The sequence below is a fragment of the Acinonyx jubatus genome, chromosome D1 (assembly GCF_027475565.1).
Source record: "Acinonyx jubatus isolate Ajub_Pintada_27869175 chromosome D1, VMU_Ajub_asm_v1.0, whole genome shotgun sequence".
Lineage (NCBI taxonomy): Eukaryota > Metazoa > Chordata > Mammalia > Carnivora > Felidae > Acinonyx > Acinonyx jubatus.
Genome location: NC_069390.1, coordinates 5224333 through 5237710, shown reverse-complemented (window position 1 = coordinate 5237710; position 13378 = coordinate 5224333). Strand labels below are relative to the sequence as shown.

At 53.7% G+C, this 13378-nt stretch overlaps 1 protein-coding gene across 7 annotated transcripts; it reads right to left on the bottom strand.

Annotated features, from left to right (window-relative positions):
• Positions 1–1985: 1985 nt before the first annotated feature.
• TMEM134 (transmembrane protein 134) lies at positions 1986–6954 on the bottom strand. Of its 7 annotated transcripts, none has more exons than XM_027045081.2 (8): positions 6682–6954; positions 5728–5792; positions 5148–5210; positions 4942–5018; positions 2908–2991; positions 2698–2742; positions 2423–2476; positions 1986–2336 (listed from the first exon to the last, which is right to left on the bottom strand). In XM_027045081.2, exons 1-8 carry the CDS (start codon positions 6853–6855, stop codon positions 2254–2256), a joined length of 645 nt encoding a protein of 214 aa, XP_026900882.1. In that variant the 5' UTR covers positions 6856–6954; the 3' UTR covers positions 1986–2253. The 7 variants fall into 7 exon arrangements, 6 of the variants coding, with proteins under 6 accessions (XP_026900882.1, XP_026900880.1, XP_026900885.1 ...); XM_027045079.2 differs by having other exon boundaries at positions 5148–5237; positions 6682–6952; XR_008290236.1 differs by lacking the exon at positions 1986–2336 and adding an exon at positions 4001–4806 and having other exon boundaries at positions 2456–2476; positions 2908–3388; positions 5148–5237; positions 6682–6953.
• Positions 6955–13378: the final 6424 nt, after the last annotated feature.

Genomic DNA, 13378 nt, shown 5'->3' with positions numbered 1-13378 from the left:
CTCAGCTCTGCGGTTGTAGTTAAAATTGCCAAGCAGCCCCAGTCTGCATACAAACAGGGATGGCTGGGGTGGAAATTTGGTAATTAACTGATTAAACTTGGTTTATTGACACTGCAATTTGAATTTTGTAAACTTCTTTGTCTCACGAAATCTTACTGTTCTTTGACTTTTCCCCCAACTGTTACTAAAATATAAACGCCATTTTTATCTTGGGGACTGTATTGGGCCTGTGGGCTATGGCTTGCTTATACTTGCCGTAGTCTTATATGGAGACTCACTACTTCTGGAATAACTTGGTGTTAAGATTGTGGAATGACAGAGGCACCTGGGTGGTTCAGTTGGTTGAGCATCCAACTTTGGCTTAGGCCATGATCTCATGGTTCATGAGTTTGAGCCACGCATCGGGCTCGCTGCTGTCAGCACAGAGCCCTCTTTGGATCCCCTGTCCCCCGCTGCCTTCTCTGCCCCTCCCCTGCTTGCACTCGTTCTCTCTCTCTCAAAAATAAAAAAAAAAAAAAAACTTAAAAAAAGATTGTGAAATGATAAAAAGTTATGAGCACAGTAGCAACTCTGTATTAATTACCTATTTGCTCACAATGAATAGTTTTCATAACTTTCCTTCTTTCCTGTTTGTTCTGATTATATTCACTGAAATGTAATTTTAGGTCTGGTTAATCTGGGAACACAAATTGTGGGCTTATGTTCTGAACGTCATTGTTCTCTCACTTTTCCAATTGTTATTTGATCTCACCACAGTATTGGTCCATGATGGATTAGAAAGGAACACTGATCCTTTAGTACAGCTACTTTGAGAACCACTGATTTAGAAATTCCTGTATCCGACTGGTGCCCCCAAAAGTGCCCAGATTGGGGGCTGAGGTTGGGAAGTCCGGGTGGGCCAGGAGAACAGGAGTGGGAACAGGAGTCTGGGTGTTAACTCTTTCAGCAAAGTCACAGAAACCCAAAGACGTTCTCCTGACTGCTGCGGCACAGCCCATGTCTCTTCTCATCGCCATTCGTGTTTCACTCAGAAGACAGAGTATAAACCTCTAAGTGTGTGAACAGGATCTCCTCAGTCAGCCCTCCCTCCCTGGGGTGGTCGGCTGGGGACCACACAGGCTGGGTGGCCTCACCTCTCCCTCCCACCCCCAGGTGTCTTGGAAGCCTTGGGTTATGTTCCCAACCCTGCCTTTGGGCGAATCCGTCCCTCTGGATCTTGGTTTCCTCATCTGTAAAATGGGACCGAGGTGGTGATTATCAGAAATAACCTGTGCGAAGTGCTCAACACAGGACCTGCTGCCTTCTAAGAGTTTGATAAATGGTAGCTATTATGATCTCAGATTTCAGGGTTCTCAAAGATTGTTTCCTGGCTCGTGAGATTCTGAGATGCCTTGGTTTCCCAAAATTCTGAGTTGGTTTGTTTCCACTGTTCTGTGGAGAGTCCTCGATCACAGAGGTTCTGTCACACGCGCCCTGCCTCTCATTGTCTTCACCCCTGCTTCTCCCAACCCTTGAGCCCGGAAGGAGGGCAATGGGCGGAGAGGGCTGGGCTGCTGCCTTGTCGTGGCCCACATTCAGAGCTGTGGCAGCCCAGGGCCCCAGAGCCACGTTGCAACCGGGATACCAGCCTCCAGGCCCCAGGCCTGCGTCATCCCAGTGCCCTTGGCCAGGGCCCCCTGGGCAGGCACCAAGGCTGCTGCGCCTCCAGGTAGAGAAATGGGCAGGGCCAGCTCTGCTAAGGTCTGGGTGGTGACGGGAGGCTGCTCCAGGCTTGCAGGATAGAGTCCCTGGCCCAGCTCCGCACCTAAAACGGAGGAGCAAGTCTTAGAGCATCAGGACCATCGCGGGTACAACGGGGGGAGACGGGTGGTCCTGGAGCCTTCAGCTGCCTACAGCCAGCGCTTCCCTCAGGTTTTGCGGGAGGGGCTGTGGCCAGGCCGACGGGCTGGGCAGGGTTGGCGGGAAAGGGAGATCAAGGTCTCTCCTGGAGTGAAGTACATTCTTTTATTAGCACAAAACAACAACGCAGCAGCCCCAAGGCTCGAGAATAAGTTAAGGCACAGAACAGGCAAGGGACGAGTTTCCCGGGCCTGGGTAGTGGGCAAACTTCCTGAGCAAACTTCGAGGGGGCTGGGGGCTCGAGGGTCCTGCAGTCCTTCCCTTGAGATGAGGAAACCAGAGCGGGGCGGGGCCGAGGAGCGCCCCCTGGGGCCGCTCGCAGGCGAGGCTGGATCCCCGCGGTCCGCCCGCGGCTCACTTCTCGAAATAGGGCAAGTAGAAGAACTGGAAGCCCCGGTGGCCCTTGACGGCGCAGTAGATGAAGATCACGTGGTAGACTGCGGGGGCGGGGCCGGTCAGCGCCGAGACCCGCCCCCGGCCCGCCCCCAGCCCCGCCCCGCCCCTGCCCGGAGCCCTTCCGCACCTCCCGGGACCAACAGCAGGAAGCCGGGCACGAAGAAGATGGCGCTGGAGACACCTGCAGGAGGAGGGGCCGAGTCGAGGCTGGGAGGCACCGGGGCGGGACCGAGGGGGGGGGGCGGGTCACTGTCTGGTCAAGTCTCGCTGCGGTGAAAGGGGTCCTTTCCTGCTGTGAGGGTGGAAGCAAACTTCCGAGGGGGTTGGGGGCTCGCGGGTCCTGGAGGAGTTTTTCTCTTGTGGGGAACCCCGCTGCCTGCGGAGGTAGGAGGGGGCGCTCACCTGGCGAGGGGGCCACCTCCAGTCCCACGGCGATCAGGATCAGCACTGCGCACAGATGGATCCGCGAGGGTGAGGGGGGGAGGCGGGGGCAGGGGCTGGCGGCAGGGCGGGGAACTCCACCCACCACCCCCAGCAAGGCTTAGGCCCCAGGAGTGTCCCCAATCTGAACTGAAGGTTCCCTAGCCAGAGGACCCTTCCTGGGAAGCTCACCAAGCTCTGTGTTTTCAGAGCAGGGCACCTGGCAGGGCCTGGGAAATGTCTGAAGTGAGATTTTCCTCTGCTCCGTGGTGTGGCCTTTAGTCAATCGACAAACATTTATGGAACACCTGCTGTGTGCCTGGTACTGGGAATCCCACAGGGAAAAGCGAATGAGGTCCCTGCCCTCATGGCCCTTCCCTAGTGGTAAAACCAACAAGAAACTCCAAGCTACGATCCAGTGATAGGGGGTGTGGCAGGCCAGAGCAGGCGGCAGGGGGAGCCTGGGGGATCGGGAGGGGCTTCCTGGAGGCGGTAGCAATGACGCTGAGCAGGGGTGGTGACAGCTATAGCAGCTAACATTTAGTTGTTACTTACCAGGTGCTGCCAGGCACTGGGCTAAGCTTGTTACCTGCCTGCTTTATTGTCACCGTGACTGAATGAAACAGGTATTATCATCCCCATTTCACAGAAGATGAAACTGAGACGCAGAGAGCTGCATGTGGAAGGAGGAGGCGCTTGGACTCTGGAGGCTTTGCTATGGGCTTGGTGCAGGCAGAAAAGAACTGGAATGCTCCGGGCGGAGGGAGCAGCATGGCAAAGGCCTAGAGTCTGGAAGGAACTTGGGGCCTTCCAGGAGCTTCCAGAGTGGAAGACTGGAGAGGCAAGAGCCCGGGCTTGAGGAGTCTGGCAGGGCCTGTAGACCCCAACGAGGGATGTGAACTTTGGCTGAGAACAGTGGGTTTGGGGAAGTCATGGCTGGATCAACTTTTCAGACCTACAGAGTCCTGGGTCCCCGCTTAGAGGATGGGATTGGGGGCGGTGGGGGAGCTGGGCTTTCCAGCAAGGGAGCGATATGGCATGAAGTCTCGAGGGGCCACCATGGACTGTTAGGTGACTGGTGCCCCGTATAGAGCACCTGAAAAAAGGAATGGTGGGGGCTGAAACACTACCTGCCACCCTGGCTTAGGGCTGGGGGCCCTGCCCACTCAGAGGAGGTGTCTTCTAAGTCCTACAAAGGCCCTTTATAGGCCTGGTAATGTCACTGATGTGGGTTTAAATCCCAGCTCATCTACCTCACAGCTGAGGTCTGAGCAAGTCCCTTTACCTGGCTGAGCCTCTGTCCTTATTTCTGGACTGGGATGGTAATAATGCTTGCCCTTGTGGGTACTGGGAGAGAGAATGAAATGGGATAAGGCAGGTGGCCCGTATGACCAGTGCCCAGCTTGCAGTGGGGACTGGAGAAGTTGGTGGCTCCCTCCCCCGACACGTAGACACTCAGAGCCGAGGCGAGGACGCTGCTCAGCTTTCTGGCTAGGGGACTCTGACCGTGCTGGAAGATGGAGAGCAGCTGCCACAGCTGGGCTGTCCTCACGAGCCCCTCTTGATCCCGACCCTAGGTCCCTGCTGGGGATCCTGATTCCTCAGCCCCGCAGAATGAGTCAGAAAACATCTGGCTGGGAGATCTGTCTGCTCTGGTCTTCGCTTTCCCCATCTGGGCAATAGGTGTACCCGGTGAGGGCCAGGGAGGGGTCCTCCTCAGCTCTCAGACTCCAGGGATGGGGACGCGACAGGTGCTCCGTGGGTCGGGCCGGCAGGGTGCTCCGCATCCCTGTCGACAGGGATGGGCAGATCCCTGAGCACTTGTCTCCGTACTGGTTCTGGGTCACGGTCCCACCTCTCACTTTCTGTGTGACCTCCGTAAGGCCGGAAATAAGCCTACCCTGCGGCTGGCTTGAAGTAGCCACAGAATAAATGGTGGCTGTTGGCTCTTTTGCTCCATGAGGGATTAAATGGCTAAGTTAAAAAAAAGTTTGGAGCATGGGACCAGGTTCCCTTTTCCACTATGTGTGATTTCCTGGCTGTGTGTCCAGGAGACCGGGCCTGCTCCTCTTAAGGCCTCAGTTTCCTCACCTGTAAAATGGGGGTGGGGTGATGGCAGTCAGCTGGATGTAGGGAGGCTCCGCGGGCCAAGGAGGACCCAGACCCTGCACGAAGGGAGGACGGCGCCCTCACGGGGGTAGGCAGGGGACCCACAGGGGCACTCACCCAGCCCCAGCAGCAGGAGTAGGAAGGAGGCCAGCACTACCCGGCGGTTCTTCTGGATCAAAGGGTGTTGCGTCCAGCTGGGGGGCAGGACAGCAGGATGAGTGTGAGAAGTGACAAGAGCCCCACCCAGAGGACCGAGGGGGAAAGCCAGGGCTGCCTGTTCTGGGTCACAGACTGCAGGTGGCTTAAGCAGGGCAGGCTCTCACCTGCAGCAGGCATGGTAAGATCGTTGGGTGCTGTTGCTGATGGTGCTGAAGGACCACTGGGAGCTGCGGATGGACGTTCGGCTGGAATCCCTGCTGGCCAGGTGGGCCCAGTGAGAGGCAGGGCAAGTGATGAAGGGGTCATAATGATGTGGTGGGGGTTGGTACAGGGATTAGGATGGGTGTCCCTGCGGGATAGGGGGCACTGAGAGGGGACAAAGTGAGGAGGATTCAAGGGCTGGGGTCTCTGCAGGACCGAGGATGGAAAAAACCTGCAGATTCGAGCTAGGGATTTCTGCAGGACGGATGACCTGGGGGAAGGTAGGGGCTAGACCAGGCTAGGGGTTTTCTGCAGGAGAAAGAGCCTGGTGGGGGTGTGTGGGGGGGTGAGGCTGGCACTGGGGTAGGGTGACCCTGCAGGACAGGGGAGCCCATGAGGGGCGTGGGGATCAGGCTAGGAATCCTTGTAGGACAAGATGTGACAGAGCTGAGTAGTGTGAGGTGGGAAACTGTCCAGGGACCTTGGGGAAAGGAGCCGGGAGCAGGGTTAGAGGCGTAGGCCGGGTCCCCACCTGGCCCTGACCTGATGCTGACTCCCCCATCCGGCTCCGGAGAGGCTTGGGCTGCATCCTCATCATTCTCCAGGTTCTATTCCAGAACACAGGGCTCAGAGGGGTTACTGGGCCCAGGCCCTTCCTCCTCCCTTCTCAGGGAGAGGAGAGCAAGCCCACACAGCTGTTTGCCTGGCCGCTTGACAGCTGCTCACCTGGCCCTCCACCCTCCCCGCAAAACGGGTTTGATGATTCACAGAAACTGAAACCCAGGTAGGAGGTGGGGGGGGGGGGTGCTGGTTGAGGGCTCCCAGCATGGTCCCAGGGCCAGGAGCGCCCCCAAGCTTGGGAGTCAGGGTGGAGCTTTCAGAATGGTATTTCAGGGGCCCAGTATGGAGGCTCCGGATTTGGAGTGCCCCAGGGCAAAAGTCCTGGTTTTCAGGTTTGGGGCGCAGGAATCTGATACAGGGCTCGAATAAAAGGATCTTGGCGGAAGTCCCTCAGGGAGATTGGAGATTCCCAGTTTAGTGGGAGTCAAGGCATGGGTAAGGACTCATCAGGTGAGTGAGGGCCTCCAGCTCTGGGGTAGGGGAGTGGGGGCGGGGGCAGGATGGGGTGGGGACTTCCAGAACAGAAGCGGGAGAGTGGAAGGCTCGAGGGTCTGCTCCGGAGTTTGGGCAAGATCTGGTTCAGGGACAAGAAGAGCTCTCTAGCCCAGCGGGGAAAGAGGGCGCTGGGTCCCGACTCAGGATAAGTGGGGACACCGGGTGGGATTTCCAGCTGGGACTAGGGGAAGAACTCCCGGGTTCGGTGGCTGGGGACCAAAATCAGAATTGGGAGGGTCTGGGCAGGGCCTTGAATCAGTGGCTACGTAGGCAGGGGCGTCTAGACAGATTTTCCCTTGAGTTGGGGTTCTCCAGGGTCCGGCCTCGGCCTGGGGTACCCCCCGGACCCGGGCTGGGGTTGAGGTGGGCCGGGCCGTTCACCTGGTAGCGCAGCCGGGACTGCTTTTCCTCGTCGGCCACCTCGAACCGGGCTCGGCGCTCGAAGTGCAGCGGCCCGAAGCGGGCAACCCCGCTGAATTCGGGCCCTGGGCCCGCGTCCTCCAGGGACAGCTCGAAGGCGTCATCGATGCTGAACTGGGGCCGGGCGGCGCTCATGGCCCCGGCCCGCTCAGGAGCCTTGCGCCGCCGCCATCCGAGCCCGCCAGCCCCGAGCGCCGCGGCCCCGCCCCCGCACGCAGGCCCCGCCCCGTGCTGTAGGTTTAAGACTGCGACTGTCCGGCGCCCCGGCCGAGGCCCCGCCCCCACGTAACGGCCCCGCCCCTGCTCGCCCTCGGCAGGCCGGAGCTGCCGAGCGCCGAGCGGGCCAGTGGGCGGGCCCTCCTTTGGGGACGGCGCAGAGTTTCCGGCGCCTCCCAGCGGCCGCCTACGCGAGCCACAGCGGGTGCAGCGCTCGCTGGCTTGCAATTCGTAGGTCTGTGTCTTGGGCTTGGAGGGGCACCCCAGGCCCGAGATGGAGCGTTGCGCGTCCCAGCCTGCGCCTCGAGTGCCAAGGAGACTCCTAGGACCAGACTGTGTTCCCACCTTGACTCACCGCGGCTCTGCACCGGTTGGGTATTCTCACCATAGCAGGTGTGGACTCTGAGGCTCAGAAAGCTTATGTGGCTTTCACTCCTCCGATCCAGTCTCCACTCAGCAGCCAAAGTGATCTTTTAAAATGTATCTCATCTTTTTCTCTGTGTATTACTCTTAAGGAAAAAAATGTTTTGTTTTGTTTTGTTTTTAAAGTATGCTGCTAAGTCACTCCTCTGTATGAAACTGTCTCTTGGTTTTCCATTGTGTTTAGAATAATATCTGAGCTCTTTTTGACGAAGACCTACAAAGCTGTGAATGATCTGTTCCCCGCCTACATCTTCAATCTCCTCAAGCCCCCTCTGCCCCTCTTTCACCTACCCAGCCACACAGGCCAAACTCATTGTCACCTCGGGGCCTTTGCACATGCTGTTCCCTGTGCCTGGAAAGCACTTAACCTTGCTCTTTCACAACTGGGTCCTTTCATCATCTGCATCCCTGCTGGAAAGTCAGGTGTCAGAGATGCCATCCGTGATGATGCAATCTAAAGTCAGTATCACATTACACGGCCCTTATCCGAGGGTAACTTATGTTACACTGTTTTATTCACCAGCGTGTCCACGGTGCCCAGAACAGTGTTTGGCCCTGAGTCGCTGCTCGTTAAATATTTGTGGATGAAATGAATGAATGCTTTGCCCAAATCCCCAGTGCTTACAGGTGGTAGAACTGGGGTTGGAACCCAAGCTCCCCTGGTTCCAGGGATGCTCGTCCCCCACCCACCACACTTCATTGTATGGCCTCATAGGCAGAGTTGACTCTTTCCTCCTCCTCGGTTTGTGATGCGTCACCACTGTAAACAAGGCCCCTCTCGGTGTGCTCAGGCAGCTTCCTTGAATCCTGTCTGGTTCTCTTCTATACATGGCTTGGCTCCTATATGGATGCTTGAAATTTACAAACATGCTGTCGTGTATAAGACTCATCCTGTTTACGGTTTTACACTCAACTCTAATGTTTTCCACATGCATCTCATTTGTTACTTCTGCTAGTTGCATGTAATATGCCACGCTGAGCATCCAGTACTCTTAGTATCCCCCACACCCTTCAGTGATGCACCCCTTAGCTTGGCCTCAGTGCCCCTGTCACATACGTCACTGCTGCGAACACCTGTCTTCAACTGTCTCCTTATGGACTGTGGGAGAATTCTCCTCGAAGTAGGACTTCCAGGCCACAGGGTACACGCACCCTCGGCTTCCCAAAGCACCGACGATGCTCTCCTGGGTGGCTGTTGGAACTTCCACACTTACCGCGAGGGTTCTGGTTTTCCGTTAGCACTTGCCTTTCCAGTTTTCTGATGCTTGCTAATCTGACGAATCTGAAGTGGTTCCTAACTTCCATCTGGGTTCTCTTGATGACTAGGGAATTTGAATAGCTCTCCACGCACTTGGCAGGCATGGTGGTTCCCTCTTCTGTGAATTGTCTCTTTGGGGAGCCTTTGTCTATCTTTTCTATTGGGTTTCTAGCCTTCTTTCTACTGATTTGCATGTCTACACACAGCTAAGTATCAGTGCCTTGGTGTTGCACATATCTCTTCTCTTTGTCTCCTTACTTTGTCCGAGTTTCCCTTCGTTAACAATGCTCAGAGTCCTGGGGTGGAGTGCAGGCTTGGGCCCACGTCCCACGGGGGCGTTCTCCGTGAGCGCCGCCTTGGCTCCCGCCGGACCCCCCCACCGATGGATGATGGGGGCTCTGGATGCCAGCACTGCCCTGGAGTGGCTCTGGGATGGGCCTGCTACTTCCTCTCCCACACCCCAGCACTCCCGCTCAAAGACCTGCAGGGGACGCCCCAAGAACCCTCCCCCGGACTCAGGTGAGAAACCTGCTGAAATGGAATACTGAGTTCAAAGACCCTCTGCTGCAGGCCTCCCCAGCATGGTTTCAGCCCTAACTGCGTTGCCAGCTTGCAAAACAAGCTTGCCTTGGCTGTTTTGGCTGCCCCGTACCCCCGCCCATCGCAACCTATGCCTTTTTCAAACGAGGCTGCCTGGGGATCCACACCCCTGCCACCCTCCACTTGAATTCCAGTTCTCTCCACATTTCTATTTGAGGACTTCTCTAAAGCCAGTGGTGTCAAAGGACAAGGTCCTAAGACTTTCCACGAACAGCTAACCCTTCTATGTCTCCCGCTTTCTCATCCTTCTACTTCTGCTTTTTGCGTTGCAGAGCCCCTCCTACAAGTATGAGAAGAAAAGAAAGAAAAGTGAAAGAAAGAAAAAAGAGAGAGAGAAATACCACTGGCCCAGGGTAGAGATGCCCACGGACAGGTTCCTGGCGGACCCAGAGTGAGGACGGCTGCTCAGAACCCGTGTCTCCAGTCGCATTGGAAACGGCCCGGCAGCAACACGCAGGGGGAAGACTCTGGCAGCGACCACAGCAAACCCTTGCCTCCTACGGACACTGGCACAAACAGGCAAATCCCCCAAGGATGGATTGGGTCCACGAGATGCGGACTAGGTTATAGGAAAGTGGTGCTAAATATCTCACTGTGTTCCCAGCTTCCATTGAGGGCAGGACCAGACCAGAAACTGTGTAAACTTGCGAGAACGTGGCCTTGCTTGGCGTGTTCACGAGTCGTTTGACCCATGATATACATGGGACTAAACCCATGACTCATGATTTTCTACAGCATATCACTAATCAGCAAAATAAAGAACAAGAGTTTTCAGGACACTTTCAGCCTTGAAAGTATGCTGCTTTTTTTTTTTTTTTTAAAGTTTATTGACTTATTTTGAGAGAGACAGAGGCAGCACAAGCAGGGGAGGGGCAGAGAGAAAGGGAGAGAGAAGTCTTAGCAGGCTCCCTGCTGTCAGCTTAGAGTCCGATGTGGGACTCGAACTCACGAAGCGTGGGATCATGACCTGAGTTGAAACCGAGAGTCAGATGCTCAACTGAGTGAGCCACCCAGGTGCCCCCAAATTATTCCTCTTTAACATTCGTTAAAAACGACATCATGTTTTCTTGCCCCCCACCCACGGGTGCAAGAGGTTTTGTGTATTTTTTTTAACTAATTCATTAATTCCTTTTAAAGATTTTATTTTTAAGTAATTTGTACACCCAACACGAGGCTGGAACTCACAACCCCAAGATCAAGGGGTCACATGTTGTACTGACTGAGCCAGACAGATGCCCCTGTGAGAGGTTTGAACTTACTTTTTCTCAAGGGTCAGCCCTGGTTTGACTTTTCGGTCAGAAACGGGTTAAACTGGGAGGTGTTTTGTTTCTGTCTTAAACAGGTCATCCCAGAAGAGCTTTTTTTTTGGTTTGTTTTTAATGTTTATTTTTGAGAGAGAGAGAGAGAGAGCACAAGAAGGAGAGGGACAGAGAAAGGGGGACAGAGGATCTGAAGAAGGCTCTGTGCTGATAGCAGTGAGCCCGATGCGAGGCTTGAACTCACAAACCACGAGATCATGACCTGAGCCAAAGTTGGACGCTCAACAGACTGAGCCACCGAGGCGCCCCAGAAGAGCTTTTATTTAATGTCCATTTATTTTTTGAGAGAGAGAGAGAGACAGAGACAGAGCACGAGTGGGGGAGGGGCAGAGAGAGAGACAGAGACAGACAGACAGAATCCAAAGCAGACTCTAGGCTCTGAGCTGTCAGCACAGAGCCCAACACGGGGCTTGAACCCACGAATTACGAGATCATGACCTGAGCTGAAGTCGGACGCTTGCCCAACTGAGCCACCTAGGTGCCCCTGGAAGAGCTTTTTAAAAAAACAGTGCTTGTTTATTCTTTCCATGCCTTAGTCTAATATGTTTTTATGGACCACCTGCCAGAAGTCCCTTTACTCCCGGTGTCTCAAACCTGATCCGGAAGTCTGCTTCCTGAGGGATAACTTCACCCTTCTCGATAGTTTCATCATCTTTCCGGGCTTGTTCTAGGTTGAAGCAGAGGGGCAGCTGGCACGCCCCTTCCATTGTGGATCCAGGATCTCTTCATGGTAGCACTTGGTATATTCCTTAGCTTTCTCTAAACTCGTACTCCAGGCCAACTCAAAACACAAAAACCTGTGGACATACGTGGAAAATGATAACTGGTCCTGTTTGGTTCCCTCTTTTCGTCTGTTTTGCTCACAAGCCATATAGGTCTGATTGCTGGCAGTATCGTCGGAGTCGGGTGTCTGGGTCCAAGTAAAGGTAGCTGCTGACCGCTGCCTGGTTGGTTTTGTGGACCAGGACCTAGAGGACCCAGGATTGTCTCACAAGAGTTCAATGTCCACTTCAAAGGCACCAGGAAAAGAGGTAGATCAAGCCATTTGCAAACAAAAATTTACTGCGTTTCCTTCCAAAGCTTTGTGAATTTGTAAAAGAAGGAAGGAAGGAAGGGGGGAGGGAGGTTAAGCGGCTGACTTCGGCTCAGGTCATGATCTCGCGGTCCGTGAGTTCGAGCCCCGCATCAGGCTCTGTGCTGACAGCTCAGATCCCGGAGCCTGCTTTGGATTCTGTGTCTCCCCCTCTCTCTGCCCCTCCTCTGCTTGCACACGCTCTCTCTCTCTCTCTCTCAAAAAATAAACATTAAAAAAAATTTTTTTTAATATTCAGTTCATTTTTGAAAAAGAAATCGGACAATATATTCATTTTCTTCTGCTTCTACTTTACACAAACCTTCATTAAAAGAAAGAGAAACAATCCTCCGTTTTATATATTCAAGTCCATCAGGTTTGTGTTCTTTGAGTTTTGTTTGAAGTGTTTCCCCCTCCCAAGATTATAAAGATATTCTCCAGTGTCGTATTCTAGTGGCCTGATAGTTTTGTTTTTTTTTTTAAGTTTATTTATTTTGACGGAGAGGGAGGAAGGGAGGAGCAGAGAGAAGAGAGAGAGAGAGAGAGAGAGAGAGAGAGAGAGAGAATCCCAAGAAGGCTCAGCTCTATCAGTGCAGAGCTCCATGCGGGGCTGACTCATGAACTCATGAACTCATGCGGAACTCATGAACTGCGAGACCATGACCTGAGGAAAAATCAAGAATCGAGGCTTAACCGGCTGAGCCACCCAGGCGCCCCTGGCCCGATAGTTTTACTAAGTGTCACAATAAGATCGTTCACGGAATCTGGAGCCAGACCACTGGAATACTGGGCTTCTTACCAGTGTTGGGATTTGGAGGGCCAGGACTAGTGTAAAAAAATTAAGTGGATACCAAAAGATCCGCTAAGCAAGGTCAATAATACTTCAATGCATTGTTTTTCAAAGTCAGATTTAAGGCAAAAACACACGATGAACAAAATATCAACAATTTAAATAAAGATACAAATTGACTTTGCCCGGCTCACATCCTTCACCTCACCCTCATCCAGCCGTGAGCAAGTTACATAAATTCTCTGTGCCTTCGTTTCCTCATTTGTCAGATGGAGGTAATAATAGTATTTCTTTCATAGCATTCATTTAGCATTAAATGACTTCCTGCACAGTAACGGGCACGGCACAAATGAGCACTCGATCAATGGTAGGTATCACAATTTATATTAAGATCCTTAAGGCCACAGATTCTGTCTCTGGATGTGGTGCAAGAAGGGATCCAGATGTGTTTCAACGTAGAGTGAGCCAGTTTTCCCAGCATCGCCGACCAATCAGTTCTTTCTCCCTTGGAACTGTGGTCCCACTTTGATCATACAAGTATGCAGTTGTTAGCATACATACGTATTTTAAGCTCTCCTTTGTTTCCTTTCATCTGCTTGACTAATTCTCAGTCGGTATCACATGCTATTGATTGTTATGGTTTACAGTGGTTTTGTTTGTTTCAGAGAGAGAGAGAGAGAGAGCATGAGTGGGGGAGAGGGGCAGAGGGAGAGATACAGAATTTCGAGCAGGCCCCATGCTCAGCCCGGAACCTGATGCGGAGCTCGATCTCATGACTGCGAGATCGTGACCCGAGCTGAAATCAAGAGTGGGACGCTTAACTGACCGAGCCACCCAGGCGCCCCATACGGTGTGGATTAATAGGACAGGGCAAGCCCCGCGCCCTCCCACCTTTGGTCATCTTTTGCAAACTTGACCTAACTTTTTATGAACCTTTATTCTTCTGGAGAAATATTGTAAAAGTGTTTTCCAAGTTCTTC

Bases quoted from the DNA above. Each gene is read 5' to 3' on its own strand.
- TMEM134 (XM_027045079.2), bottom strand. From the start codon at position 6,855: ATGAGCGCCGCCCGGCCCCAGTTCAGCATCGATGACGCCTTCGAGCTG. The intron at 5,793-6,681 runs GTGAACGGCCCG...GTTCTGGAATAG, and splicing joins AGTCCCGGCTGCGCTACCAG to AACCTGGAGAATGATGAGGA. The intron at 2,992-4,941 runs GTGAGTGCCCCT...GATTGACTAAAG, and splicing joins ACTCCTGCTGCTGGGGCTGG to GCCACACCACGGAGCAGAGG.